Here is a 16999-nt window from a genome sequence, read left to right on the forward strand (position 1 = left end):
ATGCCAGGAAGAATTGGGCATCATCAGCTCATTGTTATGGATGTAACAAAATGAATGTCAGCTTAAACAAACGCAAACGCAGCTACTTTTCTGTTATTCTGGCTGCAGAGGTCGTGACTGTAATAGCTATAGCTAGTTGGCTAAATATCAAGTAAGGGACAAGAACACATACTGTTCACTAAACAACTGGCTCACTTATACATTTTTTTTAAACTGAAAAAACAAAACAAACATTTCTACCGGTAAATGTGTGCCTTAGTATTGTTTTCTTTGGTAACTTTGGTATAAACTTGATAAACGCTGAGTCCCTTTACGGAGTACATTTTTCCAAGGTAATGTCAGCTTTTATCCCTTACATAACGAGGCTATTTACAAGGAGTACCGGTACCGAGTCAATGTGTAGAGGTACGAGGTAATTGACGTAATATGTACATGTAGGTAGGGGTAAAAGTGACTATGCAATCAGGATAGATAATAAACAGAGTAGCAGCAGCGTGTGTGTGTGGCACAGTGCTTGACTTGGGATGAAATAAGTGCAGGAGCTGTCTTTTACCAAGTCGGTCCATTAGACTATGTAAACGGCAACTCACAAATGACATTATGCTATAGAGACCTCTGATTGGTCACTGTTAAGGGTTCATGCACATTTTCCATGACTTCTCCATGAGGTCAACTCTCCATCTGGAGAACTCCTTGGTCTGCTTATCAAGGTCCTGTTGAGCAGCTGATGTTTAGGCTACAATGTGGTTAGACCAGGGCTTGAACAAAAGCCTGCACACCCAGTAGCTATCCTGGAGGATGGTTGCCATCCTTGATATTATTGGGGATTTATTATTCTCCTAAATTGATGGGATGACTAACTTAGAAAGAATGCATTCTTGACTGGGCTAATGTAGGTTGTGACACCTGGTAAGGCTGTGATTGATGTGAAGAGCTGTTTTAGGGGGTAAAGGGAGATAAGGATTTGCCTCCAAATTCTAGACTATACTGGTTCTTTGTGATCTGTTAGCCTTCCTTGGACGTAGGAATGATGTCTAAGGGAGCTGGCTCTTCTTACTATGATAGGTTGTTATGATAATCTTGTGCCTGGCTGAAGTGTGCAACAAATGGCGCCGAGGAGATGAGACCAACCCCTGAACCAACGGATTGGCTGAGAAAGTTTAAACCACGCTCAAGTCTTTACTCTAATTGGCCAGCAGAGAAGTGGGAAACTTTCTCTGTCAGAGTATTTGGGTATTGTTTCTGAAACAATGTTGTTAGTTCTCTGGAGTGTCCTGCGAGGCATCTCAGAGAGCCCGTATATACGAAACATCATATTTACCATTGAAGGTTTTTGCATTAATTAAAATAACTAGTATATCTTAGAAGTCGTGTTGACCTCTTTTGTTCCTAATACCAGATTTGAATTGACGCGACTTTGACAATATCAAATATTGCAACATTACAACCAAATACTTTTTGTCTTTATAAAATGATTCCCTCATTCAATGAATCGGGGATCAAATTGATAAGGTAGGCTACTTCAAAGCAAGTTTTCTAACTAGACACGTTTATATACAAGGCTAAAATATTCATGTTTCAGGAGAGATCTATGCACAGCAAGTTAGTCGTCAATTAGGCAGTTCTTAGAATGTTTTTTTAACGATGTCGCAATTACATGGCTACTGCTTAATAGAAGGGGAATCCCAGGTTTCCAGCGGTGCAGATTTATCTAGGCTATCTACAGTGCCAGTGGAAAGGCGACAAAGACATGAATGCTTAGTTAGCTATAGTTAACTAGCGAGTTAACTGCTGCAAGTTATGTTTTGAACTGGCTATCTAGTTGGTCTGCTGTCTCATTATTTTATACCTGCAGCTGAAACGTCGCACTCTCTCTCCTCGGGCAACATCCCACTCGCACTGGCACGCATAGACATGCACTGAAGGGTCATTACGATAATTGCTGATATGTCGATTTTTTAAAAGTGTGCCTTCATGAATTACATTAACAAACATTATGAAACTAATTTCCATGACTTTTCATGACCTTTATAAACCCTCATTTGACAACTTGGAACAGTGCATCATGTGCATTAAGGCTGGCGCATTTACAATTTGCGCAATCTGGAACAGCCTACGGTCACGCACAGATTCACAGACTAGCGGGCATATAAACTTGAACAAAGCAGAATCAGGAAATGAATGCCCACTCTCCATAGCTATTCAATGCAGATCCCACCTTTGATCAACCTTTTTTGCCTCTGTGTGTGAATCTGGGCCGGCGATAGGCTACTTTGTCACAATTTCTAAACCCAGAGGCGCAACATCGGAGCCTTCCGGGAACGCTTGCGAAACAGACCAATCAGACCAGGCCGGGGTTTGGGGTTTGAGAAGTGAAGCATTCTTCCTTAGTTGTTAATTTTCTCGAAATCTAAAGGCACCAACCTGGATTACAGCCAATGTCTTAGTTGATCATGTTATTACTCCAACCTCGTGAAATTGACAAACTGACACGTTTTCATTTTCGTCAAAAACAAGTGTGCCTTTGATTTGACAGCCCACACATTCGCAGTTAGACCCGATGACCTGTTTCTACGCTCGCTAGCCAACGTCGCCATGACATCGCCTACAAGTGCGATCGAGGATTTCTATGGAGAAGCTGTTTCTGCCATATCTTCATACTGTACTGTCTTTGACTTGTTTTATAGAGGAGCCGGTATGCAATTCCACAAACAGACTGGGTCATATAGGGAGCAACTTTCTCAGGGTTTATTTACTAACTACCACAAAGCCTTATTGACCATCCCTGAGTTCAATCAATCTAATGTATTTTATAAAGCCCTTTTAACATCAGCACCTGTCACAAAGTGCTTCACAGAAACCCAGCCTAAAACCCCAAAGAGCAGCAAAGCAGATGTAGAAGCAGGGTGGCTAGGAAACATTCCCTAGAAGGCATGAACCTAGGAAGAAACCTAGAGAGGAAGCCGGCTCAGAGAGGTGGCTGATCCTCTTCTTGGCTGTGCTATAATATTTCTACAGCACTACAATAATAATACTACTACATGGTACAGTATTAAAACTCTGTGTACTCTTACCGGTTGGACCAGGACGTTGTTTTTGCCATAGAGCAGGTGAGTACGGGAGTTCTGGTGAAGAGATTCCACGTATTCCCGAGCAGACGCCGCAAACTTATCCTCGGACATGCTGACGCTGGACTGCCTCTTCCGGATCTGGGAAACAGGCCATGAGAAAGGTCTACGTCAGGGTTCTTCAATTCCGGTCCTGGAGGGCCGAAACATTTCTGTTTTTTATTTCTACCTGGTAGTTAATTGCACTCACCTGGTGTCCCAGGTCTGAATTAGCCCCTGATTAGAAGGAGAGGATGAAAAACAGAGGTGTTTCGGCCCTCCAGGACCGGAATTGAAGAACCCTGGTCTACGTTATTCAGTATTGAGTGTGTAAGGACGTGACTCAGATCCTGACCGATTGCATCTCAAATATATTTAGTTATTTTTATTTAGCCTTTATTTAACCAGGCAAGTTAATTAAGAACAAATTATTATTTACAATGACGCCCTACCAAGAGGCAATAGGCCTCCTGCGGGGACGGGGGCTGGGATAAAATTTTTTAATGTAGGACAAAACACACATCACGACAAGAGACACCACAACACTCCATAAAGAGAGACAACACAACACTACATAAAGAGAGACAACACTCCATAAAGAGAGACAACACAACACTACATAAAGAGAGACAACACAACACTACATAAAGAGAGACACCACAACACTACATAAAGAGAGACACCACAACACTACATAAAGAGAGACACCACAACACTACATAAAGAGAGACACCACAACACTCCATAAAGAGAGACAACACAACACTCCATAAAGAGAGACAACACAACACTCCATAAAGAGAGACAACACAACACTACATAAAGAGACACCACAACACTACATAAAGAGAGACACCACAACACTACATAAAGAGAGACACCACAACACTACATAAAGAGAGACACCACAACACTACATAGAGAGAGACACCACAACACTACATAAAGAGAGACACCACAACACTACATAAAGAGAGACACCACAACACTACATAAAGAGACACCACAACACTACATAAAGAGACACCACAACACTACATAAAGAGAGACACCACAACACTACATAAAGAGAGACACCGCAACACTACATAAAGAGAGACACCACGACACTACATAAAGAGAGACACCACAACACTACATAAAGAGAGACACCACAACACTACATAGAGACACCACAACACTACATAGAGACACCACAACACTACATAAAGAGACACACCACAACACTACATAAAGAGAGACACCACAACACTACATAGAGACACCACAACACTACATAGAGAGAGACACCACAACACTACATAAAGAGAGACACCACAACACTACATAAAGAGACACCACAACACTACATAAAGAGACACCACAACACTACATAAAGAGAGACACCACAACACTACATAAAGAGAGACACCACAACATGACAACAACACAACACGGTAGCAGCACAAACATTGTTAGGCACAGACAACAGGACAAAAGACAAAATGGTAGAGACAACAATACATCACGAGAAGCAGCCACAAGTGGCAGTAAAAGTGTCCATGATTGAGTCTTTGAATGAAGAGATGGAGATAAAACTGTACAGTTCGAGTGTTTTTTTGCAGCTCGTTCCAGTTGCTAGCTGCAGCGAACTGAAAAGAGGAGCGACCCAGGGAAGTGTGTGCTTTGGGGACCTTCAACAGAATGTGACTGGCACCATTTGGGGCCTTGATCAAAAGTAGTGCGCTATATAGGGACTAGGGTGTCATTAGGGATGCAGACCATGTGACCATGATTGAAACTGACTCTGTTCTTTACCCACTGGGGATTTGACCCTGTAGTTACAGTGGGGCAAAAAAGTATTTAGTCAGCCACCAATTGTGCAAGTTCTCCCACTTAAAAAGATGAGAGAGGCCTGTAATTTTCATCATAGGTACACGTCAACTATGACAGACAAATTGAGAAAAAAAAATCCAGAAAATCCCATTGTAGGATTTTTAATGAATTTATTTGCAAATTATGGTGGAAAATAAGTATTTGGTCACCTACAAACAAGCAAGATTTCTGGCTCTCACAGACCTGTAACTTCTTCTTTAAGAGGCTCCTCTGTCCTCCACTCGTTACCTGTATTAATGGCACCTGTTTGAACTTGTTATCAGTATAAAAGACACCTGTCCACAACCTCAAACAGTCACACTCCAAACTTCACAATGGCCAAGACCAAAGAGCTGTCAAAGGACACCAAAAACAAAATTGTAGACCTGCACCAGGCTGGGAAGACTGAATCTGCAACAGGTAAGCAGCTTGGTTTGAAGAAATCAACTGTGGGAGCAATTATTAGGAAATGGAAGACATACAAGACCACTGATAATCTCCCTCGATCTGGGGCTCCATGCAAGATCTCACCCCGTGGGGTCAAAATGATCACAAGAACGGTGAGCAAAAATCCCAGAACCACACGGGGGGGACCTAGTGAATGACCTGCTGAGAGCTGGGACCAAAGTAACAAAGCCAACCATCAGTAACACACTACGCCGCCAGGGACTCAAATCCTGCAGTGCGAGACGTGTCCCCCTGCTTAAGCCAGTACATGTCCAGGCCCGTCTGAAGTGCATTTGGATGATCCAGAAGAGGATTGGGAGAATGTCATATGGTCAGATGAAACCAAAATATAACTTTTTGGTAAAAACTCAACTCGTCATGTTTGGAGGACAAAGAATGCTGAGTTGCATCCAAAGAACACCATACCTACTGTGAAGCATGGGGTTGGAAACATCATGCTTTGGGGCTGTTTTTCTGCAAAGGGACCAGGACGACTGATCCGTGTAAAGGAAAGAATGAATGGGGCCATGTATCGTGAGATTTTGAGTGAAACCCTCCTTCCATCAGCAAGGGCATTGAAGATGAAACGTGGCTGGGTCTTTCAGCATGACAATGATCCCAAACACACCGCCCGGGCAACGAAGGAGTGGCTTCGTAAGAAGCATTTCAAGGTCCTGGAGTGGCCTAGCCAGTCTCCAGATCTCAACCCCATAGAAAATATTTGGAGGGGAGTTGAAAGTCTGTGTTGCCCAGCGACAGCCCCAAAACATCACTGCTCTAGAGGAGATCTGCGTGGAGGAATGGGCCAAAATACCAGCAACAGTGTGTGAAAACCTTGTGAAGACTTACAGAAAACGTTTGACCTGTGTCATTGCCAACAAAGGGTATATAACAAAGTATTGAGAAACTTTTGTTATTGACCAAATACTTATTTTCCACCATCATATGCCAATAAATTCATTAAAAATCCTACAATGTGATTTTCTGGATTTTTTTTTCTATTTTTGTCTGTCATAGTTGACGTGTACCTATGATGAAAATTACAGGCCTCTCTCATCTTTTTAAGTGGGAGAACTTGCACAATTGGTGGCTGACTAAATACTTTTTTTCCCCACTGTACTTAGCCCTATTGTCTGACCACAAGGGTCTAAGCCCTTCTGAGAGACTACTCCCAGGACTCCCTGTTACTGAGTGGACTATCCTGGCTAAATAAACGTACAGGAAATGATTATTGCCATAGCTGCTCATTGAATCCTCACAGAATGTATTGTACTGTATTGATCGACTCCTCCAGTAAGTGCCCCATGCATTCCCCAGGCCCCCCAGGGACCCAGCCTCTCTCACCCCCAGAGCGGGCCTCCTGCTGGGGGAAGCGTCCTGACCACGGTGGGCCCCGTGGATCCGGTGGCGCTGGACCAACTCGTTGGCGGACGGGTCCGTCCAGAAGTGGTCGGATGTCTTCAGCTTAGTGTACTCCAGAGCACAGGGACCCACTGGAGGGGGGAGAGCGAAAGAGGGGGTAAATGAGGGTGAGAATGAGGGAGGGAGAGAGAGTAAATATAAGCAAAAAGAGTATCTACAGTATGTGCTTTTGTGTCACCTAAATGTAGCATTATAACAACCCAATGTAGCATTATAACAGTCTGTAGGGACATTACAACAACCCAATGTAGCATTATAACAGTCCATTGAGACGTTATAACAACCCAATGTAGCATTATAACAACCCAATGTAGCATTATAACAACCCAATGTAGCATTATAACAACCCAATGTAGCATTATAACAACCCAATGTAGCATTTTATAACAGCTCGTAGTGGCAACTTACCTAGTAGACATGCCAGGATGGGTCCAAACACTGAGTCATGCATCAGAGACTCCGTCTCATAGTACTTACTGTAGAGACAATACACACACACACACACACACACACACACACACACACACACACACACACACACAATGTAGAGAAACAAAAGAGCATTGAGTCCAACATGAGAAAACACCACTCAACTGACTCCATTAGGCCTAATGTAAGACAAAACATGGAATGAAATTACGGGGTCTGAAAATTCAAGAGAGGCAGTAATGTAGTGTGCAGAACAAAAGCAACAGGGAGAAAGCTAATTAAATTAAAATATAGAGTAGTCATGACTGGAACAGACATTGATAACCTATGGCTCTTTGCATACAGTGCAGTGTGAGTTAATGCAGAAGTTGCCATTTTTTTACCTGGAGTTATCCACGATGTACTGTACGATCTTGTCCAGGACCTTCTCGAAGAGGGCGGTGCGTACCCAGATGTGCTTGATGGCCTGAGCAGAGAGGGGCTGGGGGGCGCGACCTGCAGACGACGACCCCTGCCTCCTCAGGGGCTCCTGACCCACACTCTGGGTCCTCTGGGTTCTAGGGGGCAAAGGGCAAAGGTCAGTAAATGACAGTGTTAGGATTAGGGGTAGGGGTTAAGATTTGGCAGATGATCTCAGGTAAGCCTGGGGTTGCTGTAGGAAGATTAAAGGAATTAGGAGGAAATCCTCCAACCAAGAATTCTGGAAAACCTGGGAATTCTGGGAACATTCCAGGAATTTTGACTGTATTCTATTCAGATCTCTGAGCAGACTAATTGTCTTGGTGAGTCTTCCTCTTGGTTTTGTAGAGTAGACTGTATGCTATTCAGATCTCTGAGCAGACTAATTGTCTTGGTGAGTCTTCCTTCCTCTTGGTTTTGTAGAGTAGACTGCAGTATGTATGCACTTGACGACGTTTAAAGGGTAAGGATGGGTATAATGGCTATGGTACCACCTTGTCATTTTTCATTAGTTGTGGCAGACATTTTCTAGATATAACGATAAATATCATATACAGGTAAAAGTCAGTAAATTAGAATATTTTGAAAAACTTGATTTATTTCAGTAATTGCATTCAAAAGGTGTAACTTGTACATTATATTTATTCATTGCACACAGACTGATGCATTCAAATGTTTATTTCATTTAATTTTGATGATTTGAAGTGGCAACAAATGAAAATCCAAAATTCCGTGTGTCACAAAATTAGAATATTGTGTAAGGGTTACATTTTGAAGACACCTGGTGCCACAAACTAATCAGCTGATTAACTCAAAACACCTGCAAAGGGCTTTAAATGGTCTCTCAGTCCAGTTCTGAAGCCTACACAAACATGGGGAAGACTTCAGATTTGACAGCTGTCCAAAAGGCGACCATCGACACATTGCACAAGGAGGGAAAGACACAAAAGGTTATTGCAGAAGAGGCTGGCTGTTCTCAGAGCTCTGTGTCCAAACACATTAATAGAGAGGCAAAGGGAAGGAAAAACTGTGGTCAGAAAAAGTGTACAAGCGATAGGGATCACCGCGCCCTAGTCAAGATTGTGAAAAAAAAACCCATTCAAAAATGTGGGGGAGATTCACAAGGAGTGGACAGCTGCTGGAGTCAGGGCTTCAAGATCCACCACCAAGAGACGCTTGAAAGACATGGGTTTCAACTGCCGCATACCTCGTGTCAAGCCACTGTTGACCAAGAAACAGCGCAAAAGCGTCTCACCTGGGCTAAGGAAAAAAAAGAGCTGGACTGCTGCTGAGTGGTCTAAAGTCATGTTTTCTGACGAAAGCAAATTTTGCATTTCCTTTGGAAATCGAGGTCCCAGAGTCTGGAGGAAGACAGGAGAGGCACAGGATCCACGTTGCCTGAAGTCTAGTGTAAAGTTTCCACCATCAGTGATGGTTTGGGGGTGCCATGTCATCTGCTGGTGTCGGTCCACTCTGTTTCCTGAGATCCAGGGTCAACGCAGCCGTCTACCAGCAAGTTTTAGAGCACTTCATGCTTCCTGCTGCTGACCTGCTCTATGGAGATGGAGATTTCAGGTTCCAACAGGACTTGGCGCCTGCACACAGCGCAAAATCTACCCGTGCCTGGTTTACGGACCATGGTATTTCTGTTCTAAATTGGCCAGCCAACTCCCTGACCTTAGCCCCATAGAAAATCTGTGGGGTATTGTGAAAAAGGAAGATGCAGAATGCCAGACCCAACAACGCAGAAGAGTTGAAGGCCACTATCAGAGCAACCTGGGCTCTCATAACACCTGAGCAGTGCCAGAAACTCATCGACTCCATGCCACGCCGCATTAATGCAGTAATTGAGGCAAAAGGAGCTCCAACCAAGTATTGAGTATTGTACATGCTCATATTTTTCATTTTCATACTTTTCAGTTGGCCAACATTTCAAAAAAATCCCTTTTTTGTATTAGCCTTAAGTAATATTCTAATTTTGTGACACACGGAATTTTGGATTTTCATTTGTTGCCACTTCAAATCATCAAAATTAAATGAAATAAACATTTGAATGCATCAGTCTGTGTGCAATGAATAAATATAATGTACAAGTTACACCTTTTGAATGCAATTACTGAAATAAATCAAGTTTTTCAAAATATTCTAATTTACTGACTTTTACCTGTATATATATTTTTTAATTGAGCATGCTTTTCTCCTCTGAGGAAACAAAAGCTGATTCAAAGGGGGGGGGGGGCAGATATCAAAAGTATTCCGCGAAAGACTCAGGTATGATCAATGACCAATAGTGATGGGGGGAAAAAATCGATACAGTTACATATCGTGATATATTATATTATATTGATACTTTGACTCCCAAGTATAAAAGTATTGTTATCTTATAGCTTGTTCTCCATCTTCTTTTTAAGTAGTGAGCCAACATGTTTTCAGCACTTTGTTTCCATGATTTCCATTTTCTCATCCTGTCGTCTCTCTGCAGCAGACATCTGGTCAGCAATATGTTTGGAACATCGAATCGCAAAATAAAATCAACAGTATCGAATCGCAATACATATAGAATCGTGAGAATCGCAATACATATCGTATCGGCACTTAAGTATGGTGATGATATCGTATCGTGAGGTCCCTGGCAATTCCCAGCCCTACTGACCAACATCAGAGACACTCTATTAGTCCTAATGCAGAGTTAAACAAACTCCGTCCTGAAGACCCCAAATAATCAAAGCTTGATGATGAGTTGGTTATTTGAATTAGCTGTGTAGTGCTAGGGCAAAAACCAAAACGTGCACCCCTTTGGGGTCCCGAGGACCGATGGAAGAAATGAGAGGGAATGAGAGGGAAAATCGCATTGCAAGCTTTCATCTTTGAAATTAGGGAGTGGGAAAATTGTGATGTAGTATGCAGAACAAAAGCAAGAAGGAGAAAGATAATAAGATAATTAACTGCCAATAATGTAATCATGACTGGAACAGCCTATAACTCGTTGCATACAGTGCAGTGTGAGGGACCTGAGTTATCCATGACGTGTGTGCATACAGTGCAGTGTAAGGGACCTGAGTTATCCATGACGTACTGTACAAGTCGTGCAGAGTGGAGATGAAGAGGCTATTTTGAAATTCTGTTCTACTTCTATTCCTCCATCTCCCTTCCTGTCTTTTCATATCATCTTGTCTTCACTCTCTCCTTTCCTCTCTTTCATTTTATTTTTCTCTCTCTCTCTCTTTCTTTCCTGTGTTGATTGTTATTCTCAGTGGTTTTATAATATAGAAGAAGAAATGCCTCAGAGTTGTATCTGCTTTCCCACATCAACACACAACACACACACACAACACAACACACTCACACACAACACAACACACTCACACACAACACAACACACGACTTCCACCACCACCCTACTCCCACTCAAACCCCCACCCAGTCACGATGCACACTCACCCTCAGCCTCTTCAGCCTGTCACACAAACACACTCTCTCTCTCTCACTCACTCACTCACTCACTCTCACACACACAGAAATACATGAATCCCTTGTATTTGTTAGTATTTAGTGTCTGTTCACCAGATCTGCCATATAAGAGCATGTCGAACCAAACCACTGCTGCGTCCCAAATGGCACCCTATTCCCTGTCTATAGTTCCCTATGGGCCGTGGTCAACAGTAGCAGACTATACAGTATATGGGGAATAGCGTGGCATGTGAGGCCCACCCCAAACCTTTCAGATGGGTCATTTCCCCCACGGCAGTGTTCTCTGCCCCCCAAGACAACAACCCAATCCTAGAGCCATGGATGTCGCCCGGTCTTCACAAATTCAAAATGTCATTAAATGTCAACATGCACCAGAGATGAAGGTAGATTAACGCGATGCGATTTTTTTCCATTTTTTTTCTCCCAACAACAAATGAAGATGAGGAATACGCCGCCACGATGACAGGGTGTAATTTAGCGTCAGGCTTGAAGGCACCCCGTCAATTCCTATTTAGAATCAAGCTTCATCACGGTCTCATGACAGGAAGCAGAGAGGAAGAGGAATATGAAAACAGACTTATATGTACCAGAAGGCTCCCGCAGTATGCTCATGGGGGACACTCCTCACACTGGCCATCAATATGGGCTGCTTCCCAAAGGGCTCCCTAGTCAGTGTGTTACTGTTGACTAGGGCCCATAGGAAATATGGTGCCATTTGGGAAGCATACATGGGGGCATTAGGCACAGGGGGAGAGGGGCATCTGTGATGCTTCAGGGGCTATGAGGGGAGACTGTCTGGGAGATACTTCCAGTGTTACGGCAGCTGACAGGGGAGTGTGTGGACATATCTGGAACAGTGTGTGAAGTGTGACTGAGTGCGTGTGTGACTCAGTGTGTGTGTGTGTTTTGAGAGAGAGAGAGAGAGAGAGAGAGAAAAGAGAGAGAGAAGAGAAAGAGAGAGAGAGAGAGAGAGAGAGAGAGAGAGAGAGAGAGAGAGAGAGAGAGAGAGAGAGAGAGAGAGAGAGAGAGAGAGAGAGAGAGAGAGAGAGAGAGAGAGAGAGAAGAGAGAGAGAGAGAGGAGGAAGAGAGAGAGAGAGAGAGAGAGAGAGAGAGAGAGAGAGAGAGAGAGAGAGAGAGAGAGAGAGAGAGAGAGAGAGAGAGAGAGAGAGAGAGAGAGAGAGAGAGAGAGAGAGAGAGAGAGAGAGAGAGAGAGAGAGAGAGAGATTAGCGAAAACAAACACACTGAGCCAAACCGTTCATATGCAAAAAAGAACATGCATATAATACACACTTGTGAACCAGGACAAATATAATCACCCACCAAATTATTATTTTATAATAATAAATAAAAACCTTAAATCGGTCAAGACCACAGCACACCGCAGCCAAGTACAGGAAGAAGACACGCTACTTCGTATTTTATGAAGCCACCGGCGGCGTTCATTATTATTCCGAATAATTCATTTTGGAAAATTAATTAGAGCCCTTCATCACTGAAGATTCAGAGCCTCTCCTCCTCCTCTCCTCTCGCTTCTAACATCTCTGTCTCTCTCTATCTCATGGTAGTTGGTCGTGTGAGGGTGCTGTGGGTGGTGTGAGGGTAATGTGGGTGGTGCGAGGGTGCTGAGAGGGTGCTGTGGGTGGTGAAAGGGTTCTCTGTCCCTTTTTTTGCTTATTTCTGTCTTATCTCTATATATTGTGTCTCCTGCATGATTATCTCTATATATTGTGTCTCCTGCATGATTATCTCTATATATTGTGTCTCCTGCCTGATTATCTCTATATATTGTGTCTCCTGCATGATTATCTCTATATATTGTATCTCCTGCACGATTATCTCTATATATTGTGTCTCCTGCATGATTATCTCTATATATTGTATCTCCTGCACGATTATCTCTATATATTGTATCTCCTGCCTGATTATCTCTATATATTGTATCTCCTGCATGATTATCTCTATATATTGTATCTCCTGCCTGATTATCTCTATATAATGTATCTCCTGCATGATTATCTCTATACATTGTATCTCCTGCCTGATTATCTCTATATATTGTGTCTCCTGCATGATTATCTCTATATATTGTATCTCCTGCATGATTATCTCTATATATTGTATCTCCTGCATGATTATCTCTATACATTGTATCTCCTGCCTGATTATCTCTATATATTGTATCTCCTGCATGATTATCTCTATATATTGTATCTCCTGCATGATTATCTCTATATAATGTATCTCCTGCATGATTATCTCTATACATTGTATCTCCTGCCTGATTATCTCTGTATATTGTATCTCCTGCATGATTATCTCTATATATTGTATCTCCTGCATGATTATCTCTATACATTGTATCTCCTGCCTGATTATCTCTATATATTGTATCTCCTGCATGATTATCTCTATATATTGTATCTCCTGCATGATTATCTCTATATAATGTATCTCCTGCATGATTATCTCTATACATTGTATCTCCTGCCTGATTATCTCTGTATATTGTATCTCCTGCATGATTATCTCTATATATTGTATCTCCTGCATGATTATCTCTATATAATGTATCTCCTGCATGATTATCTCTATACATTGTATCTCCTGCCTGATTATCTCTATATATTGTATCTCCTGCATGATTATCTCTATATACTGTATCTCCTGTATGATTATCTCTATATATCTCCTGCATGATTATCTCTATACATTGTATCTCCTGCCTGATTATCTTTATATATTGTATCTCCTGAGAGAGAGAGAGAGAGAGAGAGAGAGAGATTATCTCTATATAATGTATCTCCTGCATGATTATCTCCTGCATGATTATCTCTATATAATGTATCTCCTGCATGATTATCTCTATGATGGGTCTGATCATGCATCACAGGGGGTATTAGTGCAGCAAGGCTAGATGGACTCTATGTCAGTAAGGGAAGCTGTAACAGGGATCTGGGCTCCCGGATCTGGCCTAGTGGGTTTTCAGACCATCATACTGTAACAGTTGAGGATAGCTTGGCAGTTGTACCTCGTCTTACTGGCACTTTAGTGTTCAATTATTGCACGACGCCTCATTTTGTGGAAAGGGAGGAAAGCTGAGTTTGAGAACCTAAGACACAAGTAATGGTGTTTTGTCAGCAGTACTGTGCCCAATGGGGCAGCTAGGATAAGCTCTATTATTCAGAGGTTGGAGCAGGATATTAGAGGCATTGAGGATAGCCTTATTGGGTCAGAGAGGGAGTTCAGGGCTAAGCGGACCCAGCTGGGGTCTTTTTTACAGGTTCGGGTAAAGGGTGCGCTCATTAGATCACGGATGGCTACCCTGATGGACATGGATGCTCCGGGTCACCTTCCTTCACTACTGAAGAACTGGAGGCTAGTATCGTTGCTCTGCTTGGATTACAAAATACTGTCCAAGTGTTTGGCAAATCGTCTGAAAGGTTGTTTGGACACAATAGTTCACTGGGACCAGGCATACTGTGTGACTGAGCGAACAATCAACTGGACAAGTAGTTTATTTTGAGAGATGTGATAGACATCTCTAGGATGTATGATCAGGGCCTGGGGCTCATTTCGATAGATCTAGAAAAAGCTTTTTATAGAGCGTCATGCCTATCTGGTAGCGTTTGGCCTGGGTAGCGTTTGGCCTGGGTAGCGTTTGGCCTGGGTAGCGTTTGGCCTGGGTAGCGTTTGGCCTGGGTAGCGTTTGGCCTGGGTAGCGTTTGGCATGGGGCTTTAGTGTTGTTTGAGGGGGGGGGATGTAGAAGAGGTTAGCAGGGCTTTAGTGTTGTTTGAGGGGGGGGAGAGGTAGAAGAGGTTAGCAGGGCTTTAGTGTTGTTTGAGGGGGGAGAGGTAGAAGAGGTTAGCAGGGCTTTAGTGTTGTTTGAGGGGGGAGAGGTAGTAGAGGTTAGCAGGGCTTTAGTGTTGTTTGAGGGGTGGGGGAGAGGTAGAAGAGGTTAGCAGGGCTTTAGTGTTGTTTGAGGGGGGGAGAGGTAGAAGAGGTTAGCAGGGCTTTAGTGTTGTTTGAGGGGGGAGAGGTAGAAGAGGTTAGCAGGGCTTTAGTGTTGTTTGAGGGGGGGAGAGGTAGAAGAGGTTAGCAGGGCTTTAGTGTTGTTTGAGGGGGGAGAGGTAGAAGAGGTTAGCAGGGCTTTAGTGTTGTTTGAGGGGGGGAGAGGTAGAAGAGGTTAGCAGGGCTTTAGTGTTGTTTGAGGGGGGAGAGGTAGAAGAGGTTAGCAGGGCTTTAGTGTTGTTTGAGGGGGGAGAGGTAGAAGAGGTTAGCAGGGCTTTAGTGTTGTTTGAGGGGGGGAGAGGTAGAAGAGGTTAGCAGGGCTTTAGTGTTGTTTGAGGGGGGGAGAGGTAGAAGAGGTTAGCAGGGCTTTAGTGTTGTTTGAGGGGGGGAGAGGTAGAAGAGGTTAGCAGGGCTTTAGTGTTGTTTGAGGGGGGGAGAGGTAGAAGAGGTTAGCAGGGCTTTAGTGTTGTTTGAGGGGGGGGAGAGGTAGAAGAGGTTAGCAGGGCTTTAGTGTTGTTTGAGGGGGGGGAGAGGTAGAAGAGGTTAGCAGGGCTTTAGTGTTGTTTGAGGGGGGAGAGGTAGAAGAGGTTAGCAGGGCTTTAGTGTTGTTTGAGGGGGGGAGAGGTAGAAGAGGTTAGCAGGGCTTTAGTGTTGTTTGAGGGGGAGAGGTAGAAGAGGTTAGCAGGGCTTTAGTGTTGTTTGAGGGGGAGAGGTAGAAGAGGTTAGCAGGGCTTTAGTGTTGTTTGAGAGTGGGGAGAGGTAGAAGAGGTTAGCAGGGCTTTAGTGTTGTTTGAGGGGGGGGAGAGGTAGAAGAGGTTAGCGGGGCTTTAGTGTTGTTTGAGGGGGCGGCATCAGCTAAGGTGAACTGGGAGAATAGTGAGGGTCTGATAATGGGGAGATGGGTCAGAACAGAATCTCCTTGTCTTCCTGGAGGGCTACAGTGGGGCAGAGTAGGGGTGACGTTATTAGGGGTGTTCTTGGGGACCTCAGAGTTTCAGGAGGAAAAACTGGGAGGGGCTGGAGGATTAGGTTGTGGCTAAGTTGTCTAAATGGCGGTGGTTGTTGCCACTGATGTCTTTCAGGGGAAGGGTCCTGGTCGCTAACAACTTGGCCACTACAATGCTCTGGAACAGGCTGATGGTGGTGGATCCCCCACAGAGTCTTGTCAAGCAACCGCAGAGGTTACTGGTGGATTTATTTTGGTCTTACCAACACCGGACACGCGCAGCAGTGTTACACCTCCCTTTGCATGAGGGGGGCCAAGGGCTGTTGGACATTGGATCCAGAGTGACAGGTTTCTGTTTACAAGCTGCACAGAGACTTTTGTACCAGCAGGGGGTGTGCTGGAGAGAGACACGGATTGGGCTGTTCTGAAGAGAGCAGAGGGCCTTGGGTATGACAGGCACTTGTTCCTGTTGGATCTGGAGCAGGTCGATATGTCAGCCATTACTCCGTTCTACCGCGCTGTGCTTTGGGCGTGGAAAAAGAGAATCCACTCATCCAGACCAGAGTGCTGACCTCTGCCAGCTTGCGGGCCAGGCTTGTGAGAGCGGGGTTCACTAAGTTCCCCTGCAAGAAGAGGCTGAATGGAAGTCTGCCAGCGACATGGCGAAGGCTTCTTCCATAAAGTCAACCAGGCTGCTGCATCAGGTGGTGGAGGGGGTTCGAGCTGCACCATCGGGCTAGTTCAGAGAGCTTCTGGGAAATAGGCAGAGAGCGCACCGTCTAACCACGAATGGCACTGACCCACCTCCTTTCCCCATTGCTGCCACTGCAGGGGAACACCAGGAGGGGGAGGGA

At 44.0% G+C, this 16999-nt stretch overlaps 1 protein-coding gene across 3 annotated transcripts in view; it reads right to left on the reverse strand.

Moving 5' to 3' along the window:
* The window catches only part of LOC121555676 (small G protein signaling modulator 2), a 158640-nt gene that overhangs the window by 73051 nt on the left and 68590 nt on the right, over positions 1–16999 (reverse strand). For all 3 annotated transcript variants that reach the window (XM_041869505.2, XM_041869504.2, XM_041869503.2), the window contains exons 4-7: positions 7643–7816; positions 7239–7306; positions 6753–6901; positions 3075–3209 (exon numbers count right to left, since the gene is read on the reverse strand). In XM_041869505.2, coding sequence (XP_041725439.1) covers positions 3075–3209; positions 6753–6901; positions 7239–7306; positions 7643–7816 — 526 coding nt within the window. The remainder of the gene's footprint in view (positions 1–3074; positions 3210–6752; positions 6902–7238; positions 7307–7642; positions 7817–16999) is intronic.

Source organism: Coregonus clupeaformis, unplaced genomic scaffold (genome assembly GCF_020615455.1).
Source record: "Coregonus clupeaformis isolate EN_2021a unplaced genomic scaffold, ASM2061545v1 scaf0172, whole genome shotgun sequence".
NCBI classification, from domain to species: Eukaryota; Metazoa; Chordata; class Actinopteri; order Salmoniformes; family Salmonidae; genus Coregonus; species Coregonus clupeaformis.